This window comes from Danio rerio, chromosome 20 (genome assembly GCF_049306965.1).
Source record: "Danio rerio strain Tuebingen ecotype United States chromosome 20, GRCz12tu, whole genome shotgun sequence".
In the NCBI taxonomy this organism is placed as follows: Eukaryota; Metazoa; Chordata; class Actinopteri; order Cypriniformes; family Danionidae; genus Danio; species Danio rerio.
Genome location: NC_133195.1, coordinates 25245073 through 25272856, shown reverse-complemented (window position 1 = coordinate 25272856; position 27784 = coordinate 25245073). Strand labels below are relative to the sequence as shown.

Here is a 27784-nt window from a genome sequence, read left to right as displayed (position 1 = left end):
GAGGGCTAATAATTGTGACTTCAACTGTATAAAAGATATATATCATTCATTCATGTCATAACATTTGTGATGCTAGTCTGAAAAGATTAACATTCAAATATTGTCAAGTTATGTTTACAGACATTATTTTGCTCATTAATTAAAACCACCACCTATTATAAACCCCCATTGGGCAATTTCGAGGTAGTTTCTTCAAAGTTTTGACATCAGCCCTACAGCACTTTTTATACACACAACAGCTCCTCACCTGAATAAGCAGCGCGGCGTGTTCTGGGGCACCATATCTCAGATCGTGGCCATTAATGGCCAGCACACGGTCGTCTACCCGCAGCCTGCCGTCACGGGCCGCCAGTCCCCCCTCCAGCAGGTGGAAGATGAAGACGCCGTGCTCATCAGGCCTGCGCACCAGCTTGATGCCCAGCTGCTCATCGGGAGCTCTTTTAACAAGGACCACATGCAGGCTGTCATCCCGAATGGTGGCCGTGTGGGCAGGGAAGGCCTCGGTGGGGGAGTGATGATGGGAGCGGTAGCGATGGCGCTGCTCTCGCAGGACGGTCAACCGCAGAAGTGTGCACGGCTGCTTCAGAGCCGCCACGGCATAACAGTGAGGCACGTTACTGATGTCAATGCCATTTACCTGAAGAGACCACACAGTATGAGATGATTAATTTATGATTATGTACATGTTTAAAGCTCAAACAGCAGAGAATGATATATCATAACCAATTCCAAAAGCCTGAGTTTCATGTAGTACTGTCAAACAATTATTTAGGATTAATCACAATTAGGCTTTGGATGATAACCGTTTTCAAGGTATATCGTGGTTTGGAAAAGTCAAGGTTTTAAAACCGCCAACGTCTTCTGCCATATCATTCCTATGGTATTTGTAAGATGATTTTTTTATTTTTTTTATTATAATTTTCTGTTTGTTTTTAGGGCAATAGTATCTCCAGCAGAAAAGATATAAAAAATTAATCAATGGTAAATAAATCTGTTATTTTTTTTAAACTAATGAAGACAGAATCAGTCAATGATTCATTTGAATTACTTAGGCTGACATGTTTACTGCTCCAAAATATTTTAAGTGTTTCTCAAAAGAAAATATATTGTGTTCAAAGGGGTAAAAGTTTTAGTTTTTTACCCAGACATTTAAAAAGAACATAATTTAGAGCACAATACCTTGGAAGCATTTTTTATATAAGGTTATCATACCTTCAGAATCTTATATCAGCCAATGCCTAATCACAATTAAAATTGAAGGTTGCATTTACCTGATATAAGTGTTTGTAGTTTGTATAAGCTTTATGTAAGATAGGATGTACATCTAGCTGGTTGTTAGCATACATATTTTAATTTTAAGTATGATTAATTGCATAAATTAGCACACTATTGAAAGGCCACATTTTAAATGTTAATTTTATTTAGTGTTATTTTTATTCATTCATTCATTAACATGCATGGGATTAATAGCAAGAAACACACTACTGAAAGATCAAATTTTAAATGTTAATTTTATTTAGCGTTATTTTTATTCATCCGTTCATTAGCATAGACTAGAACATCTAGACATAAAATTCTGTCCATGTCCACATCTCCATCTAAACAGCTAACACACCAATTACTGCATATTTTTAAAACCAGTAATCCAGTACTCTTATATGCAACAATAGAATGTTTACTTTATAAATACACATTATTTTATTTATAGTGTCCTTACAGTACATTTTACATATGCCATTATATCTAGATCTACGTTGTTTTATTGTTTTTAAAATATATTTTAAATTCTTATTTTTATTAATCTAACTTATTCCAATGCACTCACTCATTTTCCTTCATCTTAGTGTCTGATTTATTAGGGACTACCACAGTGGAATGAACCGCCAGTTGACTTATTCAAATGTTTTTCTAGTGTTCTTGTGTTATATATCTATGTATACAAAGTTCCTGGAACCCACAATGAATTCCTTGCATGTTTGTACAGACTTGGAATATAAAGCTGGTTCTAATGTTGATTCTGGGAATGCTGCATATCTGCTTTTTTTAGGCTTATGGGACATTAACATAATCACAGCTTAAATGTAAATATAAGAGCATCTCTGCTTATTTTATATAACATGATCAAATTAAAAATGAAAGCAAAAGGCATTAAAATGTCTACATGCAGAATCCTAACACGTTGCTCCTCTGAACAACAGATGGTGACAACATGTGCTATCAAAACCGGGGTGATTTGCTCCTACTGTACATTGACGTAATCTCAGCTCTAGCACACATACGCACCTTAAGAATCATATCTCCAGGTAGTAGTCTTCCATCCCGAGCGATGACCCCCTCGCGGTAGATGTCTTGTATGAGGATGCGTACTAGAGGGGTCTCATTGCCACCAACAATACTGATTGCCAGTGGTTCACAAGGATCTGCCCTGGTGATCTTAATACTGGTGACCTCACCATCAGGGATTAGATGATGCAGCTGAGGTAATGCGAATACTGAAACAGAGAGAGAGAGAGAGAGTTTGTGTAATCAGTGAACTGAACTCCCACATGATCATCACTTTCAGTGCTACACAAACAGGGCATCTGTCCAGAGTAAAGCCAGGCCAAGCATGACTGCAGGACTTAAAAAAGCATTACAGTGGTCTGTTGGTGGATGCAAGGCTGGCAGAGACTTTATATGAATGCATTAAGATAAATCTTACAATTAAAGGGGTGAGTTTTAAGTAAAATTAAACTTTTTTCCACAGACAAATGTGCATACTGTAGCGCTGATCAAAAATCTGGAGCTAATATGTTATTTTTTATAATAGTAATTCGTTGTTTTATTTAAAAGTAGTTGTTGTGTTGATTAAAACTGACAGGGAAAAATGTATGTCTAATAATAACAAATGTAATTTATTCAACTTTTCATTTGTCAAACCATTTTCTTTTTTCAAGGAACTACACAATTGTTAAGAGTGCCTGTTAAGAGGATTTTTGTAATGATGCTGACTATTTGAAAATAAGAAATAAACCAGCAATTAATTTGATTTAAGCATATTTTTCCAATATTGAAACTCGCAATTTTAAATTGCAATAATATTTCATAAAAACTTATTTCACCAGTTGGATAATTTTTACTGACCAGCTTTGGCGGTATAACAATTACCAGCAATCTAGGGACTGCAAATCGCTCGAGAACTACAAGCACCATATTAATGAACTACACAGCAAATTCATCAGAGTTAAATTCTCGGTGTTGAAGCATTTCAGAGTAAAGTGTTGACGTTAAAGAGTTAAATTTTGATAAATGAATATAATAAGAGTTAAAATTGATTTTATTCAGTGCGAAATCAAAGAGTTATCTTTTCAATACTTGGTGGTGTTATTTCCAACATCCGGGAATTCATGCAGCCCCAGTCACTGAAGAATTTTCCAGACGCCATTTTCCATCTGAGGTTTAGAACAGCAACTGGTGAGTCAAACTACCTAAATGTTGGTATTTTACTGACTTTCTTTAAGGAAATACAGTTGTAAACATATTGTTAAGTTAATAATTTTAGAATGGAGTGACAATTTTAAACTTCTGCGGTTCATTCATGGTCGTTTGTGTATAGCTTAACTGCATTACTATTCACTTCTTTTCAAGAATGTTTTTTATATATGCTCACGCATACATAGTGCATAAAAACATCAAATGTACATGTTAAACACATTTATGTCACGCTTAATGCTATTTTGTGCGTTGTTACCCATCTGTAAAATAAAATCGACACTTCTCCTTTAATTCAAAGCAAACTAGCGAGGGAATCCCCGGAGCAGCCTAGCCTACTCTGCCTGGATGCTAACGGCAACACAGGACGGTTTCCATGAGCTCTGGAGTTTCTAAAACATATCTGGTGAGTAAATGAACATGCTTACTTGTAAAAGGCTTCCTGACTGAAACATATGATTGTTTGTTATTCGTGTACGTTAATTTGGTTATTTTAAACACCGCAGCCCTTTTAAACTGGTTCATTCGTGGCTGTCCAAATAACGTTAGTCCATAGACTCGTGTGATAACGTAACAGTTACGCTTGAATTATATTAAGTGTTGACTTCCATTAAAGTCGGAATGTTAACATTAATGTCTTTAAATGACCGCGTTTGCACTTTATCAGACATTTGACGTTACAGAAGTCTCCCGGAAGTTGCGGGACTAACGTTAACGTTATCCCGCAAATGCACAGAGACTCCCAGATACCCAAGTTGATGCCCGCAAATGAATGATAATCTCCTGGAAATCGCGCGTCTCCCGCCCGGTCATTAAACTTTGCACGCCCCTCTCCACCGCATCCCTCCCAGCTCTTAAGGTACGTCGCGCGCAAGTCACCCCCACCTCTCTTCAGGTACGTCGCGCGCAACTCATCTCATTGCTCTTCAGGTACTCATCTCTCCCTCTCTTTAAGTCTGTTTTGAGTGGACCCCATGAGACACTTTCAAAGGGTTGAAATTAACACCCATAGAGTTGTTTTGGGTCCCCATATTTTGCTGTGTACTTGTACCAGCATGCATTGAGCATTTCAAACTGATTGCTCACCCACTGCTGGTTTCGCATCATGGACTGATCTCTGTACTATTTATGCATCCCACACACACATTACTCAGTCATTACTTAGTTTTCCGTGTATGTCCTGATTCTCGTGTTTTGTTTCTAGCCTGGTCAATGTTCCTAGTCTTGTTTATGTTTATTTTCTTTGCCGTGTTTGTTATAACCTTGCTTGTACCCAGACTATTAAATCACCCTCATGTTTTTTTTTTTTGTGCTTCTGTTGATGATCTTCTGCCTCTACAACGGCCCATAATGAACTGCACATGAATCAGTGCTGCATTGTTACCCAACTTTCTTGTAACAGGTGGACATAAAAAGTTTTTTATGAAAAAAAAACAGCCCCAAACACTTTTCCTTTTGTTGCATTTGGGTTAAAAATTAGGGTTAATTTAAAAATTTGAATACTACGATTTAAAAAATTTGGGAAAATATACTACCAAATATTGATTTCTAAACTATTTTGAAGCTAAAACTGTATTGATGCTGTGTAGTCTAAAAAAAACTTAAACTGTGTAAAAAAACTGTGTAGTATCAAAAAAGTATCAAAAAAGTCTTTGAAAAACTTAAATATTTTTTATTATTTAATAAAAAAATTAAAGAATTATACAAATTCTAAATTACAACCTTTATTTTAAAATGGAAGGAAATATTATTGGTAGTTTACTGAATAAAAATGACATTTTACTCATATGGAAACATAAATATAAATTTACCTTTAATTACAGTTGTTCAGCGTTGATGTTCAATAAATAATCATAGGTAGTAGTGTAGTGTATGTTTCCTTCAATTATTTTTCAATTAAGTAATACACTCTTGGGCGATGCAGTGGCGCAGTAGGTAGTGCTGTCGCCTCACAGCAAGAAGGTCGCTGGTTCGATCCACAGCTCAGTTGGCTTTTCTGTGTGGAGTTTGTATGTTCTCCCTGCGTTCAAGTGGCTTTCCTCCGGGTGCTCCGGTTTCCCCCACAATCCAAAAGCATGCAGTACAGGTGAATTGGGTAGGCTAAATTGTCCATAGTCATGTGCGAGAGTAGGTGTGAATGTGTGTGTGTGTGTGTGGATGTTTCCCAGAGATGGGTTGCGGCTGGAAGGGCATCTGCTGTGTAAAAATGTGCTGGATAAGTTGGCGGTTCATTCTGCTGTGGCAACCCCAGATTAATAAAGGGACTAAGCCGACAAAAAAATTAATGGATGAAATGAATAGTACACTCTTCATTCAAAAATTTCTCATTTGTAATTTGTCAGCAGGTTTACTGTACAAAACTTGTCAGTGAACTATGAGGGCAAAATAAATAAATGAAATAACCGTTCATTAATTGTAGTCAAGTTTGAATGTTCAGTTAATCGAGATTTTGATTTTAGGCCAAATCGCCCAGCCTTAATCCTAAGAATCTTTTAACTGTCTCTTAATATTTTCGTGTATACAGTACATAATAAACCAATAATAACAATGATAAAAACATTACTAGAAGTTAACATTTTTATGCATTTTCAAGTCTGTGTGGTTAAAACATCGAAACTTAAATTTAGCCAAAATATCAGTGAAATCTAAATGACTGAAGGCACTGTGTGCAGCCATAGAGCTAGAATGGAATTATGCAGATATGAGGATATACATTGTAAATGGGTTCATAATAAGCTCACATTGTATGTTTGTATTTGTTCTGGGTGAACAATTTGTACTGCACCTGTGCCTGAACACACAGTACTGTAATACTACAGCTGAATTCAGTAACAATCTCTAGTGAGTCTCTCCTTATCTTTATCCATCCCTTCTTTCTCCATTGCCATCACACACACACACACACACATATCCCCCTGTTCTCCACAATCTGCAGTTTCTCTCTTTCAAAGTCAATATTTTCCTCTCATCACTTCTGATTGCTTGCAGGGAAAGAGAAAGTGAAGCTCATTACTACCGCAACCAGGGTGTTACATAACGAAAGCGCGCACACACTTGCTCATCAGTATTTTCCTCACTCATTTCCAGTCTCTTTTCCTCTTTTGTTTACATTCAGAAAGCAACCCTCACACTTAGCGTTCATCTGTCCAGTCTCTCTGTCCCGACACACTGCTTGCTTTATTTCCTCTCTGTCTCTCTCTGACAAGGCTCCTCAGGCTCCATCTGCATTATTAAAGGACCATATGCTACTGCGGTGCTGAGCGGACCCAAACCAGACTGTCACCTTCTGACACACTCCCTTTCTCCTTTATTATCCATTGACATTGTTTTAACATGCTACTCAACGATAGTGATGGGAACATTCATTCCCCAAGGCTGAGAATATGTCTGATTTTGTGACTGACCTCGAATATGCCATTTCCGGTTCTTAAGCGAATATTAATGACACAATGAGATTTTAATACCTCGCATCAAGGACAATAACTATATTGTTAGCAAATCCACCACAACTATAAGGATAATGGCACAGAAGAATAATAACTTTGGAATCAATTTTAAAACAGAGCAAAACCCAACCAACAAACCTGAGCATTCAACAAATTACAAAACTTAACCATGTGCTTTGAAAGGGCCTTGAACCCCCCCCCCCCCCAATTCAACAAGGTATTTTCACACCTATAGTTTGAAAATAGTGAGGAAAGTGGGTGTCCAGCTTTGTTTAGGTGGGAGTGTCGAGTGGCGAAAGAGGGAAGGGTTTGCATGAAAAGGGGAATTTCAGTACATGCATGCTCTGATTTTGACAGCGGCAAAACAGACATAGGGGAGACAGACAGTGACTACATTAACATGGACATCAGTCATCAAATTATTTGCCTTAATCTGAATAAAACAATAATATGAAAAAAAGTGTTTACATGAGTTACTTTTTGATTGTTCCTTTCATGATCCCGTTTTACATGTTATAGCACATAATATGATTAACATCATCACGTCACTACGCTATCCACATTTACCACAGAGTTTCATGTAGTTTCAGTTGTTTCATTCTTAATTTGTCGACTTTAACCGCAGTTTGGCACTTTTACTTTCATTCAGAAACATTTCATGCAAGCCCCCCGTGACTAACGAGATATTGGATGCGAGGAACTGCTGGAAGAGTGTTGTTTTACTGGAATGTTTAATACTGCATGCTGTATGGGAGAAAAATAAACATACGCATTTCTCGGTCAAAGCAAGGAACCGGTAAGTGACATGTGTGTACAAACTATCCTGTCACAAAATGCGCTGAAAATCCTACATGACGATAATAGTTAGATTGAGGTGTTTACATGTTTACATTAGGAAAGCAGCATTTACAGCGGATCTTTCAGTCCATAATATTGAAGTGATATTAACGTACTGTAAACTTAGTAACTAAATCATTTTGAACAAGGTATGTCTTTAAAAACTGAAAGAGAACTTTAAAAACTGAAAGAGAACTTTGCCATCTGAATAAACATAAACAGCGAACATAGATCACACACTTACCAATTGGGACAATAGCCAGTTTTAAGGTATACCGCAGTTTAAAGGTTTTAAAACCGTCAAAATTTTCAGCAATACCATTCCTAAGGTATGTGTAAGATTTTTTTTTTTCTGTTTTTTTATTTTTTTTTTTAAGGACAACAGAATCTCCAACAGAAAAGATAGCAAAATATGCCATTTTAAATTATAAAAAATCTATTTTTGAAAAGATTTAACAAAACAGAAGTTTAGTCTGACATGTTTACTGTTTAAAAATATTTCTCAAACTAAAATATATTGTGTTCAAGAGAGAAAAAAGTTTAGACAATTACACAGAACATATTTTAGAGCAGTAATCGTAATACCGTGAAACTGTGAGACCATGATACTTTTTTAAGGTTATCATACCGTCAGAATCTTGCCTACTTACCAAAATCGTAAAGACAGGACAATCAACACAAACTGAAACCGTGTAACCGAAAAGCTCTTGAATAAAAAATGTTCCTTACAAACGTTTTTTTGTCGCTTGTTAGCAGACCACTGTAATCCACATGTCCACATGCAGCTTCACTCTCATTGTTGGAAAATGTAATCAAAACTTTTATTGTGGCACATTTTTAAACAACACTGACAACCCTTGTCTCCAAACAATTTTCTTCTTCCACTTGGTTTACGATTGGCAGCACAAGTCTGAACACTGTAACAGGTAAACAGTCATCGAAGCTTATCATGCATATTAATGAAGTTGCACCTTATTCACAATAGAGCGGGCTGATTGGTGGTCTAAAAAGACTTGGAAGTATTTCTCATTAATTAATGCTGACTCAAAGATTTAAACAACTAGGCTAAATTGTCTGTAGTGTATGAGTGGGTGTTGCACTGGCTGGTACAGACATCCAGTCTCCAGGCGAGAATTTACACAAGGATCTCATGGTCTTGACGTAGCTTCGAAACTTGAAGAATGAATTTGCTCAAAAAATGCATAAACAACCAATTTTCACTTTTTTGTGAAGTAAATGTGTCCTAATAGTGTTTTTAGCAGCGTGGGACATATATATGACTGTCAACATCTCAAAAAATGTGTTTTGGTGTTAAGAAACAATGTAATTATACTGTATTCTGGATATAAATAAAGATTTCATTATAAATTTATATTGTGTGAACGGGGCTTTATACTTCATTTACTAACAGGTTTGCTACATTTCATGTTGACCCTAACACCAATACTAAATATAATACAAAAGATAGCATCAAACAGAGCTTTGTTATTATCTGGTTTAATTTGGTCTAACTGGTCTTCTGGCTACATTTCTTTGATTCTAACTGGTCCCAAGTTGGCATTCAGTTTGTTCATTACCTATATTTTCAGCCTAACCAGGTGAGAAAATAGAAAATTTGGACACTCACACTCACCCTCTGCTGGTATGTTGGCATTTCTGAGGTTGTCTCGCTCCTCTGTGGTGTCATTGGCCACTGCTGTCCCACTCTTGGTCCTCCGTAGGACACTGAAGGCTCTATTCAGGCGCCGAAATGAGCGGCTGCGTACCGACGTCCTGTCGAAGTTGCGATCTGTGAATGAATGCGAGAGTGAAATGAAGAAAGTGACTGAGAAAGGAGGAGGAGAGAGAAACTTCTCTGCCCAAGCATGTCTGGACATGTCCTTTGTACATTCTGGTTACAATCAGTCAGGCAGCATATATTCTGAAAACTGAAGAAGGCCTAAGACAGATCCTTTTGGCATGGTTTACTAGTCTCAATTTTACATAATCGCCTGATTAAATAAACCAAGTGACAACAGTCTGACAAGGTGAGGGTCTAAACCTTTTTATTGTCTGTCCATAAATACCAGTGCAATTGTATAACTCATCTAACAGTATATTGTTTTATAGTGTCTAATGTAGATCACGTAAAATTATTGTGGCCTGAAACCTTGAAACTTGAAAGCTTGAGCTTGTTTATTGATATAATTTATTTGCAAGAAACAGATCAAATTAGCAGACACAACTTAAAACTGTATAGTCAACATATGAAGTGGATCTAAAAGTTTTTTTCAAAATTGTCAATTGACAAGAATGGGTGTTGTATAATAGTTTGAGACATTTTTGATAAAATTGTTTCAGAATGAACCGCCAACTTATCCAGCAAGTTTTTACACAGTGGATGCTCTTCCAGCCGCAACCCATCTCTGGGAAACATACACACAGACATTCACACACACACTCACTATGGACAATTTAGCCTAGTTGTTTACATTTTAAGACTTTTTATTTAAAAAACAAATGTTACACACTTGCTCTTTGCTATATGGAATGCAAAAACTTTGAAGCTCAATATCTCAAAATCATTTAGAACGCAGATAGAATCTTATAATTCCAAGGTGACGATGTGGTTTAGATGAATTGAATGAACTAAACTGGTTGTAGTGTATGTGTGTGAATGAGTGTGTATGGATGGATGTTTCCCAGAAATGGGGAGAGCTGGAATGGCATCCGTTGTGTAAAACATATTCTGGATAAGTTGGCGGCACCTGCTGATGATGAACTGTGGACACTGCAGTAAGAACCTCAGGTCAGACCTGAATCAGCACAGAGCTGTGCTGGATACTGTTTCTGCATGTCTGTGTGATGACATCACATATGAAAGTTTCGGTAAACAAATATAATGGTGTTCAAATGTTCTTTATGTTCAATTTAATAACAATGGTTGCATTTTTCAACTCTTTCAGTCATTCAGTCCTGTTGAACAAGGTTTAAAATGGCATTGGGCAGAGTGGATGCAGACAGCTTGTTCAGCTGCAGTGTCACACTGTTTTCAGTCCTAAAGCCAGAACTGCTGGGGCAGCAGCATTTATTGTCCCCGTTCTCCATGCTTCACGTTTTGAGGCAATGTCAGAAACTGAAACCGATGTGTGGAGGTCATAAAGTGTTCACATGGCATTTACACTTTTCTCTTTCTTAATCTTTGTCTTTAAATGCTAAATAATTTATGTGTCTCAGCAGAGTCTTTATAGATGTGCAGTTTGAATTGATTTTTGCATTACAAATGACATTAGTGGTGCAGAGCGCAACTTTGAATAAATGACATTACTCAGAATGCTGTAGCTCTCTCAATAATTGTGAGAAAGGAAAAGACAATTGCATGGAACATCTCCAAAAGAAAATGGTGCTATACTAAATAATAATAATAATGATAATAATAATAATAATAAATCTTAGAATAAAAGCAATTCAAAAACATACAGTTGAAGTCAGAATTATTAGCCCCCCTGAATTATTAGTCCCCCTGTTTATTTTTTCCCCAATTTCTGTTTAACGGAGAGAAGATTTTTTTCAACACATTTCTAAACATAATAGTTTTAATAACTAATTTCTAATAATTAGTTTATTTTATCTTTGCCATGATGACAGTAAGTAAAATTTTACTAAATATTTTTCAAGACACTTCTATACAGCTTAAAGTGACATTTAAAGACCTAACTAGGTTAATTAGGTTAACTAGGCAGATTAGGGTAATTAGGCAAGTTATTATATAATGATGGTTTGTTCTACAGACAATCAAGAGAAAATATAGCTTAAAGGGGCTAATATTGACCTTAAAATGTTTTTTGTTTTTTTTACTACTTTCATTCTAGCCAAAATACAGACTTTTTTCCAAAATAAAAAATATCAGACATACTGTGAAAATTTCCTTACTCTGTTAAACATCATTTGGGAAATATTTAAAAAAGAAAAAAAAAATCTAAAGGTGGCTAATAATTCTGACTTCAACTATATATTTAAAAATTTTTAAATGCAAAATGTTGAATTTAGTGTGTGTGTGTATGTGTGTGTGTGTGTGTGTGTGTGTGTGTGTGTGTGTGTGTGTGTGTGCGTGTGTGTGTGTGTGTTTGTGTGTGTGTGTGTGTGTGTGTGTGTGTGTGTGTGTGTGTGTGTGTGTGTGTGTGTGTGTGTGTGTGTGTGTGTGTGTGTATATGAATGGATGGATGGAAATGACAGAGGAGGAAATGACAATTCTACAGTTTATTGTTAAAAAATTAAAGATAGCTTCACCGATTAGCTTTGAATTGATACTAGCGTTTCATGTATACAAAACACTCTTATTTACCTTAATTTTGTTTGGTTTTTAAAAACACCTTTGAAGGTACAGCATGTTTGGGAATGACTAAATTAATGTATTTCCTTATCAAGCAATATTTATCTTGATTTTTCTTCAAGTGTTGTTGATAAAAATTCCCTCAATCTTGAACATGTGTTTTGATGTCACTAATCATTTTCATAGAAACCACCTAAACAATCTTTCACACAAACCTTTTTAAGCGACATTACAAGTTGGAAATGACACTGAAACTGTGCGACAGCTATGTTAAGTATAAAATTTTATTGATTATAGTCTTACGTTAAAAACTATAAAATATTTAACCTATTTTACAAGTACTTAATTAAGATACATTAAAAGTTACCAGCTACATAATATTTTAAAATGTTATTAATATTGTTAAAGTATAATACTCTGAGTGTGCGACAAGGCGAAAACAGTGATTTTGACACCTAAAAAGAGGTTGAATAATATGAAAAAAATATAGCTAGTAAATTTTTTTAAATTAAGTTTTATTATAAGTTTGACAAAATTCTATATATTTTTGGATATATGATCAAAGGACATAAAAGTGCCCGTAGTTAAAGAATTACCCATATACATTAAAAACAATGTGTTTGCTGCTTGGTCAAACAACTTATTTAAAATGAGCTAAAACAACACAATTCTTGAGATTTTTTGGGGACAGCTTAATTATTTTATATTCAGTCCACTTAAATGTGTTAATCTAACTTAATCGATTTGTGTTGGGACAACATAAATGCATTGTGTGGAACTCTGCATTCTTTATAGTGTAGGATACATAAAACCTTTTGCATGCACACACACACAAACACATATACACACAACACTTTTAAGATATAAACAAATACACACAAATACACTGTGTGCACTCACACTCACTCTTCCGGGAACCGCTGCGTGCTGCCAGGCTGGTGGTGCTCCCGGATTGGCTGTTATCCTCCACACTGGGCTCATAGGCGGGGTTAACCAGGCCAGGCTCATCTGATAGGAGGGCGATGGCTGAGGAGGGGCAACCCTCGCCGGGCAGTGCTGCCAGAGTGAGCTCTGAGGTGCTGTCTGTGCAGTCGCCCTCCTGAGAGCGACGCTTTCTCTCTGCAGAGAGTCCATAGTGTGACGCTCCTTTACACCTGTGAGAACACACACACACACAATGACAACTGGGTCAGCAAGATACATTACCATACAATGAAAATGTCATCATCCATGTGCCAATTAGGAAAGCAAAGTCACGTAGAGGAGACTTAGTAATCACATCGTCGCTAGGGTGTGTATTTGGACTTGAACTGAATTTTGTGCAATGTGTAGCTGATATATTATGTTGTGCCATCATAGAGGAGACCAGAGAACAAATACGTTCGCCACAGGAAGCAAACAAACACTAAGAGTAGAATATCAAAGGCCTCACCTTTGAAATGAGATTTCTTGCCTTACAAAACAAATCATGCACTAAAGCTATCTCTTCATAACATTACTGTACTCATAAACACTCACATGCAGATGTTAGTGCGGATTATATAGTGGAGCGCATCCAGAAATACATTTGCGGCATACATTTCTACTTGAAAGCATTCTTTAAATGTCACTATGTTTGCATTGACTAGCCAGTAAATGCAACTAGGCTAACTCTCATATACAAGGTCATAGGTTTGATCCACTCTGCATCCCTGAACTTTACTCTTTCCTAACTAGTGACAGGCAATTTGTCTGGAAAAATAGTGAATAGACAATCAGAATCTGTTGTGTGATGTGATCCGGTCAAAAATGCTTATTGTTTTATTTTGGACCAGTGAGCTTTTAGTGTGAGCGGTGCTAGATGGCTGGTGTTGAAGGAAGATGGATGGATGGATGGATGAATGGATGGATGGATGGATGGATGGATGGATGGATGGATGATGGATGGATGGATGGGTGGACGGACGGACGGATGGACGGACAGACAGACAGATAAATAGATAGATAGATAGATAGATAGCTAGATAGATAGATAGATAGATAGATAGATAGATAGATAGATAGATAGATAGATAGATAGATAGATAGATAGATAGATAGATAGATAGATAGATGGATGGATGGATGGATGGATGGACGGATAGAATGACGGATGGATGGACGGATGGATAGATAGATAGATAGATAGATAGATAGATAGATATATAGATATATAGATAGATAGATAGATAGATAGATAGATAGATAGATAGATAGATAGATAGATAGATAGATAGATAGATAGATAGATAGGTAGATAGATAGGTAATATCAATAAAAAAGAAAACAATAAATTCACCTCAAACATTTGTAAAGTGAATGATGGAACTATTATGGCGGCCACTGGAGCACAGGCCTCTCTGAGGGCCGGCTGTGAGGAGATAAATCAATGGACGGACATATACAGGCAAAAAAATGCATACGGCACTGGGAGAGATGCCATGCCTTGGGGACCATCTTTAAAATAAAGCATTTTGTCTCAGTATTCATGCCTGTCTTCACCCTCATAGCTGCCATAAGAGAAAAAAAGAGCGAGAGAAAGGAGACGTGTGGCCGAGGGTCTGACACTGGCTGTATATCTCACTTACTTCTGACCACTGATTGGAGTGCCTCAGGTGTGCAAACCTAATAACCGCCCTAAAAGAACAACGGCTGCTTTCACTCGGCTTCTGTTAAGGTGCTGATGAAAGACTTCAAATCCTGTTGGCAGCCTAAAGAAAGGCAATTACCCCTCGCTGGTCGATTGGCAGTGTGTCGGGACAAAATTACAGCTTAGGAGTTTTCTGTGATGACAACTACCACTCTCATATACAATCGAAGACTAAAATTGACAGACGATGCAGATAGACTGACATTAGAAAATTTAAAAAACAGATGGACGAACACAGCCAGACAGATATGGATGGATGTATGGATTGATAGAAACTGATAGACAGATAGATAGACAGACATATATAGATAGATAGATAGATAGATAGATAGATAGATAGATAGATAGATAGATAGATAGATAGATAGATAGATAGATAGATAGATAGATAGATAGATAGATAGATAGATAGATATATGGATGGATGGATGGATGGATGGATGGATGGATGGATGGATGGATGGATGGACGTACCATGCTCTACCTGGTGTGAACTGTACAGTAAATGTGAAGTGCTCTTTTCTCCTCTGTGGCCCTCAGAAGTAATTTGAGTGATTAGCTGAGAAGGAAACATCATCTCCTTCTGTTATATAAGACAGACTCATTGGAGACTAGTAGCCAGTGGTCAACTGAGGTGGGAACAGTCTTAGTTCACTTTAGGTTTTCTCCACCTCATCTCTTTTCTGTCAGCCTGAGATGCTTATACATCATTCATAGTTTTGAAGAAGAGATGCAAGTTGTGTAGTGTCTGTCTGTCTTCATTGATTAATTTATTTATTCAATAATTTGCCAATTTTCAAAAAACAATCTGCATTTGTTTTGTACAGAAAAGGTTAATTAACTGCATACAAGTTTAGAACAAGATTATATTATTTTATAATGCATTTGGAATATAATACGTATAGAGAAAAAGAGAACGACTGTAAGACAAAGAGAAAGATGCTACACAATGGTCCTGTCTGTTGCTCTGTTAATGGGCTTAGGCAGATAATTAAACCAGGCTTTCCTGCTACAGATAAAGCAGCAATCTGTGGTCCGAAGTCATAAGCTGTGTCTTTGTCCTGGCAGACCCGCATATAAACCATCAGCAGCAGTCACAAAACAGCAACGCAGAGGTTATTGTTTAATCCAGCCGTCCTGTTACATGAATGATGGCATGTGTCAGTCACCTTGCATCCAATTTCTCCTTCATTTTTACTCTCTCACACATACATACACAGCCATATGGACGGGCAGCAGGACACAGAGCAGCACAGAGAGAGATTAACAACTCTCATGCACTCTCCCACCATGTTATTACTGTATTTTTCCTTCATTCATTTGTTTCCCTGGTCCTTGACCTCCAACTTTCACTTCCAATGAACCCTTTTTTTTTGCTGTCATGCAAATTTGGCATTCTTAAAGAGACAGTTCATATTGTATAATAATTACTAGTTTTTCATTGCTGGCATTTACCTTCATGTCATTCCGAATATGGATGCTATTTATCTGGATGTTATTTTTTGCATGTCTTTGAATTCCATCCTATGCTATGCCATATGATTTCCATAATGTGGAAAAAGCTGAATGAAGTTGCAGAATTGTGCTTTACAAAAAAAAAAAGAAAAAAAAAAGAGTTTTAAACCAAATTAATATTGACAGAAAAAAACTAATTTTACTGGACAGTAATAATGCATTTTTACTTTCAGTAGTAGTAGTCAAAAATAATTTTATAAAATTCTAATACATTTGTGTATTTAAGAAAAATATTTATAAATAGATTTTATTTGTAAGTGGCTTAGGATAAATAAGTGAATAATGTGATTTTGTGCAACATGTGAGTGCAGTGTGTGACTAAAGCCAAGCCTAATTCACACTAAAGGCTCTTACACATCGCTTTTCATTTGCGTTTATCGTCAGCGTTTTATCCGGATTCAACCCCAAGCAATTTTCACTGGCGTCAAGCAGGAGAGTATGCAAAATCACTTCTTGACGTTAGATGGCGCTACACAACTTTAAGCTTCTGACACCCGCTTGTAACACAGAAGAAGAAGACAAAGTTGACACGCTTGTGGTTATGAATGGTTCAAGCAGCAGCTCCAGCTCTACCAATGCATTAATGATTATTGTTCACCAGTTCAATAAGCAGCTCCACGTTCATATCGCCTCTGGGCATCTTCTTCAATATACGCTCACATTGACCGTTTTGCGCTTGAGCGCCACCAAGTGCTATTTACTGTAACTTTAGCAGTTCCGTGCACATGAACAAAAGTGCCAACCTGATTGGTGGAGAAGGTTTTGACATGATGTGTCAACAGAAAAAAATGACGTTTTTTGCGTTGGTGTGCACAATCACATTGACGCCCTTTATTTAGTCAAGAGGCGTTAAACGTTGAGGGAAAACGCAAGCAAAAAACGTTTCTGTGTGCACGGACCTTAAGAGTGACTATCAGCGGCAAATCGACAAGCGAGTGTTCATTTTAACAAAATAGTGAGCAACTTCTGATGACCTCCGTCTACATAAGCGACCATTGGTGACCAGGTGGGTTGTTGCTAGATCGGATATGGTTAACAAGAATTATTTATATTATTTATTAAATTTCCCATTTATTGTATTTTATTAACATCTACCCCCACCCCAACTTTAAACCCAACCGTCAAAGTAACATAAAAACAGTAGTTGTACCGAGTATTATTTATGTTATCTATTAAATTACCCAATATGTTTTATTTTTTAAAGCCTTCTCCCACCCCAACCCTAAACCCAACCATCACAGTACTGTAAAAATATTATTGTTGTACAGTGTCATTAAAAAACGCTGCTATAATTATGTGCATATCGCACTTCCAGCCGGCCACGTATCTAATCTACACTTTACCGACCAGGTGGGCGAGTTAAGCGATGCAACAAAGCTGAGAATCCTTTAACTTTATGCAAATCAAGAACGACTTTATTGAACGACAGCCAATAGGAGCACTAGTAGAGCTCACGTGATCCTCACTCACCTCAAAGTAACAAGTGACCATTTATTTTAATGAAGAGTAAGCTACTTCCTGCCGCCTTCATCTATGTGAGCAACATCGAATAAGTGGACATGTCAAGTGATGCGACAAAGTTGAGAATCCTTTAACGTTATACAAATGAAAAGCGACTTTCTTGAGCTACAGCCAATAGTAGCAGCAGCGGAGCTCATGAGATCTTCTCTCAGGCCCCGTTTACACTAATGCATTTTCGTTTTAAAACGAATAAGTTTTGCCACGGTTACGCCATCCGTCCAGACTACGCCGGAGTTTTTGAGCGCTGAAAATGGAGCGTTTCGAAAATGCTGGAGAGGCCGTTTTCATTCTAAAACGCTGCTGCTCCATCTCAGTGTGGATGGGGAAAACGGAGACATCTGAAAATGGAGGCGGGGCTGCAGACATTCGCCTATCTGATTAGGGCTTTTTTCTCAATATTAAGTAGCCTACACACACAATTTAGTCTCCCATCCTCTCCCTGTAAGTTCAGACTTCGCAAGTTTGATATGGAAAACAGACCCTCGAGGACATGTCCGGTAAATCTTCAAAGGGAACAGTTTACTTTATAACCTTATTCACATCATCCTGGCTACGTTCTTTCACTTTCTCAACAATAAAATGAAAACATGATTCAACTGCCTATTTTCATTTTGATATTAACAACTTAACAGAAAGCAGAAATGCTGAGGCGTTGTGCTTCATCTACACTGTATGCATATTTATAATAAAACAGAGCCTATATAACATCACTGCCTCCTTTCATTTTCATTGAAAATATGAAACGTATCCTCTGCTTTGCTGAATGTCAGTTTTAATAAACAATAATATCCATTATGAAATTTTAACGCACATGTTTATGCATTATAGGAAATAAAGGCAAGCAATAAGTCAATATACAGAATGTACGTGGTTCCATTAATTATTAACTTATCTTTGCACTCAGCCAAAACACGTTACCTGTGAACAAGTAATCGATTCAAATGACCAAAGTCGGGGAATATGTCGTAAGATATAGACAACAAGATAAATTAAATATCATGTTTAGCAAATATAGTGAGATTAGATCCAGCGGGAGATGCTTGATGAGCAGTCCGACCAACACAGCTCTCATCTGGGTAGAACTGCTGCAGCGCTTGCCCGAGAGTGTGTGCGTGGTCACGTGATGTGCGCTTTCAGTGTTTTGGTGTGGACGGAGAATTGTTCTGAAACGCTGGGTAAAACGCTAGTGTGGACACGGGTCATTTTCATTTTAAAACGCCGTTTTAAAACTAAAACGCACTAGTGTAAACAGGGCTTCAGTTTGTTCAGAGGCTAGTTGTATTCTTCATGCTGTAGACCTACACAAACCTGGATTTGCAGCAGGTCGCCACCAAGAGCGTAGTAGTAGTAGTAGTAGTAGTAGTAGTAGTAGTAGCAATAGTAATAATGATGATAATAATTTTACTTTAAACAATTATTTGAGATTAAGTTAAATGTTTATTGTGTAGATATATTATCAAAATTAAAAAGTGGATCTATTTAATAGTAAATAAAATATATAATACATTTAATAATAAATCGCATATGCATTTGATTACAGTAATGTATATCAACCTTAAAACAGAATCAAAAACAGCACACTTTATTTATTACTATAAATCAGAGATGCCCAAAGTTGGCCCCTGGTAACCACTGATTTGGCCCGCCATCCCATTTGAGAAAAGAGGGAGATTGATGGAGATGGTTTCCAGATTGTCAATTCAAATTTAATGTAACCCTTTGTTTGTTTTCTTTATTGTTATTGTTAAGAGCCAATTGAAATTAAATAGTTTAATTCAATGGTGTTAATTAATCAGATTTTGTCTAACTGTACACACAGCCACCCGACAGCTCAGAGACTTTGGTGAGCAAATGACTAGTGTATTCAGCCAGACTAGTGTATTCAGCATTGAATTCCACTGTGATAAAAATGTGATTGTTGATGTTTTTATTAAAATTTTAAAATCCTTTTTTTTTTTTAAATGTTATTCTGCATTTAGTCAATACAATTTAAAGTAATCTTTTCTATTTTATTTGAAATATTATAAAATAAATTGGGACATTAGCCATGACAACTTTAAAGTAAGCGTTTCTGCCAACTACTGTGATTTTTTTTATACATATATATATATATATTTATTTATTTATTTTGTGCACAGTTATTATTTGTCCTTCAGAATGTGCAGATGAAGACTGAGATTGAGTTGCTGGTTTAGATTTCCACCAACAAAAGTTTTTAGGCGAAGTATGAGATGCAAGTCAGTTTATTTGTATATTAATAAAAAAAGTTTATGTGCATATTAAATTTTATGAACACTTTAGCATTTCCATCCATCTATTATTTATGCAGTGTGTAATATAAAATATGTGAATGTAAATGTAGCCATTAATCCTAGAGTGTCTTAATAAAATATAATGACAGCACTTTTTTCACAAAACACAAAAGCTCTATAGATAAAATCCCTCTTTCAAATCTAAAAGCCAAACCTCTACCTTGACTTCTTCCATGTTCATACTTCCCTGTTTGTGGTTGTAATGTTTTAGATGTAGGCCACAGCTGGGTGAGACCTCATAATGACCTGACAGAAAGAGGGAGAATTATCTGCTCCTCTTCGTTTAATAATAGTCAAATTAATCTCTAGAATATTTTGCTGGCTACTTATGGCTCGGTCTCACACACAGACACACATGCGCTCTCTGTAAATCCAGTACACTAAATCTTTGACTACAGACATCCAAACACACAATAGTCTGAATCTAAGTCATCAAAACCAGATCGACGTTTCAATCCTCTTTTGAGTGAATGGATTATCCTGAACCTACCCAAATAACACAGCTCTAAGACTGGGATGTACTAGTCTTAGACACACATACAAACATATTTCCATCAGAGCGAGACGCCAGACTCAATTCCTGAAACTGACCTAAAAACATCTGCACTCAAACACACACTTTGTGTGTATGTGTGTGTAAACACATCATGTGCTAGTCACATTTTAGTCTAGTACTGTTGCAGACTGGGGTTTGACTGATTCTCAAAGTAGAGGTTGATTTTTTGCTGTTGCTTACACTGAAAAATATATGGTGATATTTCAGAAGTATAACTTACTTAAGAAGAATAAAAATCACATTATATTATATTATATTATATTATATTATATTATATTATATTATATTATATTATATTATATTATATTATATTATATTATATAAAAATATTTATCTTAATTATTGTTGCTATTTAATAGAAGAAACATTAATTTCTAATCTATATTTTCATTTCTCTTGCAAAAGTAATATATAAGTATAATTATATGAAGTATATATTATATTCTTTGTACATTGTAAAAATATTTTGCTGCTTATATTTTAATTAATCAAATAAAATTTTCTAGTCATTTCGCCTTACATCAGTCAAACTGACTTAAATATTAAGTTAATCTTTGTATAACTAAATTAAAATGAGTTAAAACCTGATTAACAGATTAAAATTTAAGTAGCATAAAACATTTGTCGTCATGACTTTGTTGTCCTATCAATTTTACAGTGTATTTGTATTTTTGTTACAAATTAAACACAAATAAACGGCTTTGAAACTTTTTTCCAGTCATTTCACCTTACATCAGTAAACTGACTAGAATACTAAGTTAATCTTTGTATAACTAAAATAAAATTAGTTGAAACCTGATCAACTGATTGAAATGAAAGGAACAGAACATTTGATCTTATCACTTTGTTGTCATATCAATTTTACAATGTATTTGTATTTTTGTCAGAAATTCAACACAAAAAATGGCTTTAAATCATTTTTGTTTACTTAGAAATTGGCAAGTAATTTAAGAATACTTACAAAAGCCATATCACAGTCAATTAAATATGAAATATTTTTATATTTTCAACTTAAATATTTTTAAACAATATTGTGTGTGTAAATAATGCATAAGCCAATAAAGCAGTTTATACTTTTAGATATATTTTCTCTTTAAAAGCAAATTTACTATGGTATTCCTTATGTGGGGACATGTTTATATTATATTATATTATATTATATTATATTATATTATATTATATTATATTATATTATATTATATTATATTGTATTATAATATATTATATTACATTATATTATATTATATTATATTATATTATATTATATTATATTATATTATTGAAATATTTGTCACATTTCTAACATGTCAGTAATTGTTGTTTTATTGTAGTAATTTCTTATCTATATTTTCATAATGTTCTTGCAAAATAATTAATTACAATTTTTACTCTACATTAAATACACATATGCAGTTTTTAAAAATTATATTATTTTCTCAGTGACTATAGGCAATGTATTTAGGTGCATTTAAACAAAACTTAAATTAATTAATAAAATAATATTTTAGTCACTGAACTTATTTAGAAATTTAATGACAATACAATTAAATTCAAGCCAAATTTTGAAAAAAAAAAAAAAAAACAATTACAACCTACATCCTTTCAACTAAATGTTTTCCATTTTTTGCTTCTCTTGATTTTTCCTCTTTTTTAAATTAGTATTTCATATTTTTCTATAGCAAAGTTGGGTTTACTAGTTTTTGGACTGTTATCGTAAGTTATTTTGTTAGATAAACTTCAGATTTGGCTTCAGTACTAACTAATCTAATGTACGTTTATGCTTTAATATAATATTGTATAGCTTCATATTCAAAATAAGAATTTAAAACAGATTTGCGAGGGGTGTTCTTACAGTCGTTATGCTGAGCACTGTATACGGATTAAATAATTACTCGTAAAACCCCACAAACACAAATATAAATCTGACTGCAGACTGACTAATAAAATAAAAGCATGTTTCATCCAGTCCCCTTCTGTGTGTTGATCTTAAAGAAAACAGAGGTATCATAAAAATCATGAGATATTCCATCCCTTCCCCCTGGATCCTGTTAATCCAGAGCCAAGCATCAGGATAATCACAGCTCATACAGAGAGACATCAGCATAGAGAAAGAGCTGGTAAATCACACAAAACACTGCAGCAGTTACTGAGCTGAAGACAGACAGCAGTGCAATGCAACGCTGCACCAGCACTAAATGCATTTCTGACTGAACCGCAGCACATTCAGTTCCAATCGACATCTGAAAAGCTCACTGTTCTGCTGGATATTGTGTTTCTCTGCTCACAGCTCAGAAGGATTGATATTTAAAACACTGCAGGGGTTTTGAGCAACAGTAAAGAGCGGACAAAAAAGTCAGAACAAATTTATTTAAAAATGTATTTAATTTTCAAAAATTCTTTTTAATTAATACTTATTTTTGTTCAAAGACGTCTCTTTCTCACACTGAGTTTGTATTTATTTGATCAAATTACATTTAAGCTACAATATTGTGATATTATTTAAATGTGGAATAACAGATGTATGTGTTTATAGCAGGGTTGCCCAAACTCAGTCCTGGAGGGCCAATGTCCTGCATAGTTTAGCTCCAACGTCCTTAAACAAACTTGTCTGGAAGTTTCTAGCATACATAGAAAGACCTTGATTAGCAGGATCAAGTGTGTTTAATTAGGGTTGGAACTAAAATATGAAGGACGCCAGCCCTCCAGGACCGAGTTTGGGCACCGCTGGTTTATAGCATCACATTGTGTTAAAAACAACATATTTGTTATGACAGCATTTTATTAATAAATGTAATTATTATTTTAGTATTAATTTTACATCATTTTATGAACATGTTACATTATTAATACATTTTATTAATACCTGTGTATCTTTTGTGTTGATGATTTTCTATTTGTTTTTATGTTAATATAATTGGAACTGTCATTTATTCCCATGATTCAAGGCAAATTAAGTCATCACTTCAAATGTATTTCATGTAAAATGTAACTTAATGTAACTGTTAATATAAAATGTATAACTTACAAAACCTTACAATCAAATTTACTAAATGAAAAAAATATATTTTACTCAAATTTTACTGATAATTCAATATACTTGTTAGGAAAAGAGTTATGTGAACTCATTAGCATATTAAATCCAGCAGAACTCAAAATGAATGAGTTACAGAAAATGTAGTTCCATTTGGAGACCAAAAAAGAAGAGTTTTTGATAATGATTTACATTGTATAATAGGGTTGGGTTGATAGACAATGCCATTGTCCATTGCTGATAGCAGATTACACTGGTGTTTCATCTAGCATTTCTAAAAAGCCCTCATTCCACACTATACCACTGAAAACGCACATCACGTATGCTATGCGCGCATTTGACTCCAAGCTCCAACAGCCACCCCACAGAGCAGTGCACGTTGGACAGTTTATCAAGGATGTACCGCTGGATCGCGTCTCACAATAGTTGTTAAACGTGATATTTAATTCATCTTGTCTCTATCTAACGACTTTTTATCTTTTGAATCTATCAGGTAACATGTCATAGCGTCAGTACACTGCTTTTTTTGCAACCCCCCCCCCCCCCCCCATTTTACCTTCTAAACCTGAGCACACTTACGTCACTGATGATGCAATTGATCAGTTTAAAAGGAAGAGAAGTGCTTTTGCTCAGCACAGTGGACATTGCTTTAGTCATATAGTTATAGTCGTTTGGGATACAGTTACAAACAGTCAAATATTAATATAGGGGTATAATATAGGGGTTTTCGTCTTTAATAAATTCCGACAATTTGTGTTCATTAAAAAGTAAGAATAATTAATAAATTCATATCAAACAGTCCCTTAAAAGTGATGTCGCAGCTTTAGCTGGGCTTAGGCGCACTTTGTACTCACATTACAAGTCTATCTCAACAAAGCCCAAGTGAACTGCACTTGAACACACCTCTTCCAATTGGGCCAGGGCCGGCCAACTGAATCGCATCTGGGCCAACTGAATTGCATTTGTATATTATAAATGTATATAAAACGTATGCACATAAAATAAATACAAAATACAGTGTGTTTGTTAATAAAGAAGAATTTTCATTCAGACAAATATGCCAACTCTAAAATAGAAATGCAGAATATGAAGATTTTTGTCAGATTTAATATGTGAAAAAGAAGACTTTCCTATTTGAAGTCTTTCTTTTAAATGGTCTAATATTTGCAAAGAAAAATGCATGATTGGAAAAATGGGTCTGTGTGATCTCGTTAATTGCTCTGACGTGTTTTACTTGGGAGGGAGAAACACATATAAATGCGGTTTAATCAGTCTTTGTGAAGTTTATCAAAGGAGGTGTCGTTTTCCTTATCTGAGCTTAATCTGTTGATGGGTTTGAAGATCAGAGCTCTGGTGCAGCAGAAGGAAGGATTAAGGAAAGCAATAATCTCTGGAAGAAGGAAGAGGGAGAAGGAGACACACAACTCTTTTCTTTGGCTGTTTTGAAGCTGTGACGTATTCATGCAAAGTAATTCATTGTCTGGAGGATTACACACTCATGGCAAATGTTCTGAGAGGACTTTTGAGACCCGAGATGAGGAGAGGGAAAGATGAATGGCCAAGGAAAACTCTTTGGTGGACATTTATAAAATGAACTTAAGTTTATCAATATTTCACAGCCAGTATCCTTTTGTGAACTGAACACTGTAGCTGCACCAAATGGAACCTGACACTTGTCTGCATTGGTTGTTCAAACAGATCTGTCCCACCCAAACTCACATCATTAATGGGAGGAAATCTGCTTCATCAAATTAAGGAAAATTCTTAAACAAATGAATGTTTGTCAGCTTATCTTCCAATACGGCAGATGTATTTACATCCCAGCTGATTAAAAATCCCACAATACTGGTCATTATTTACAATTTGTTTGTAATTATATTCATTTCATTTTATATTTGATCTCTTGATTAAATAACTAAGTGTAGCCTATATGACAACAATAAACAAAATACAAAAATAAATATATTTAGATAATTAATAATCTAATAAATATGTTTTAAAATATAAATGCATGATGCTGACGCATATCAAACGTAGATAATATATGCATATTGTATTGTATTGTACATTTGTTCCCAATTCTAGTCCTCAGGATCTCCTGCTGTGCTCATTTTGTATGGCTGCGTCAGAAATCATGTACTTCCAAACTATATAGTATGCTAAAAACGGTATGCAAGCCAAGTAGTATGTCTGAATCCGTAGAATTTGAAAAACAGTATGCGAGAAGTTCCTGTATGACCTATTACTTCTGGCGAGATTCTGAAGTGCGCATCTGATGCACGCTATGCTATCCTATGATGCCCAGGCGAGAGAATTCATGAATGGGAGTGAATCAATGCAACTGACGTGGGTAGGTCAATCATGACAAAATGGCGGATGCAATATGTCTGAGTTTCATTCATACTACATAGAACGTATTTTTCTAATGGTTGACTAGTACATAAAAAATTAAAATGCAGTGTCTACTGGGTAATAGGCAATTTCGGATGCAGTCTATGTCTTCCTTACGTAACACACCTTAGATCAGGGGTGTCAAACTCAATTACTGGAGGGCCGAAGCCCTGCACAGTTTAGTTCCAACCCTGCTCCAACACACTTGAAACCTGTAGGTTTCAAACAAGCCTGAAGGACTCAATTAGTTTGATCAGGTGTGTTTAATTCAACACAATCTCACGGCAATTCGTAACTTTTTCATTTAGTGGCTAATTCGTATGAATTCGTACAATCTAATTCGTACAATTTAGTACGATTTGCTCATCCCCCAATGACGGTTGGGGTTAGGGGTGGGGTTAGGTGCCACGCCTCCCTTTTCTTTCTTGTGAGATCAGGCTGGTTTAATTAGGGTTGGAACTAAACTGTGCAGAGCTGCTGCCCTTTTGGAACTGAATTTGACACCTGTGCCTTAGATCATCAGCTCGATCATCAAAGGGATCCATGAACTGATCCGTGAGTCAAATAAGAAACATAATGTGCACAAAATGTGCAGTGTGGGGAGCACCGAAATTGGCAACCACTGCCATAGTATATTGTATTTATGTATACATAAATTATATTCAATTTAAATCAATGAATTTTTTAGCAATATGCCAAAGTATACAATTTTTTTAAGATTGACAAAAGCTACAAAACAAAATAAAGTTGTGTTGATTTCTGCTATGACCCCTTCTCGGAGAGATTAAGTATGGTAATAAATATGTACATGTCATTGTAAATGTGTTTGATTTTGGGGGCATAGATCTGCTATGCTGCTGCTGCTGCTTTTATTATTATAGCAGAGCAAGTACCAAGACTTGCTTCTGCCAGAATATTCACAGACATGCAGTCTGAGAAAATAACATCCTGCTGCTGCAAACATAATATACATGTAACCCCGTTGCAGATCTAAACACAGGTGGAGCTGGGGTGGAGGAGGGTCTCCAAAAGTACATATTCCTAGCGTAAAACAACACTGAGGCATTTAAAATGTCGAGGAGCAAGCTCAATGGCTGCTGAGGCAACAGCCACCAATCTTCTGCGCCATAGTTGATGACGTAGAAGACGATGTGGTGTGAACTATCAGCCTGTTTCAAGACAGAACTTTCTATAAATACATTTGTTCATTCATTTTCTTTTCGGCATGATCTCTTTATTCAGCAGGGGCCACCACAGTGGAATGAACTGCCAACTTATCCAGCATATGTTTTACACAGCGAATGCCCTTCCAGCTGCAACCCATAACAGGGAAACATCTATATAAACATTTATTCATTCTTTCATTTTCTTTATGGCTTAGTCCCTTTATTAATCAGTGGTCGCCACAGCGGAATGAACCACCAACTTATTCAGCATATGTTTTACACAGCGAATGCCCTTCCAGCTGCAACCCATCACTGGGAAACATCTATAAAAACATTTATTCCTTCATTCATTTCATTTTCTTTTCGGCTTAGTCCCTTTATTAATCAGGGGTCACCACAGCGGAATGAACCGCCAACCTATCCAGCATATGTTTTACACAGCGAATGCCCTTCCAGTTGCAACCCATCACAGGGAAACATCTGTAAATACATTTATTTATTCTTTCATTTTCTTTTCGGCTTAGTCCCTTTATTAATCAGGGGTCGCCACAGCGGAAT

At 35.7% G+C, this 27784-nt stretch overlaps 1 protein-coding gene across 12 annotated transcripts in view; it reads right to left on the bottom strand.

Moving 5' to 3' along the window:
• The window catches only part of lnx1 (ligand of numb-protein X 1), a 74685-nt gene that overhangs the window by 18451 nt on the left and 28450 nt on the right, over positions 1-27784 (bottom strand). For 3 of the 12 annotated variants that reach the window (XM_005160505.6, XM_073932755.1, XM_005160508.6), the window contains 4 exons: positions 12967-13220; positions 9382-9543; positions 2284-2492; positions 248-637 (listed from right to left, as the gene is read on the bottom strand). In XM_005160505.6, the coding sequence (XP_005160562.1) occupies positions 248-637; positions 2284-2492; positions 9382-9543; positions 12967-13220 (1015 nt within the window). The remainder of the gene's footprint in view (positions 1-247; positions 638-2283; positions 2493-9381; positions 9544-12966; positions 13221-27784) is intronic. The other 9 variants (XM_005160506.6, XM_073932756.1, XM_073932754.1 and 6 more) reach the window with 3 other exon arrangements.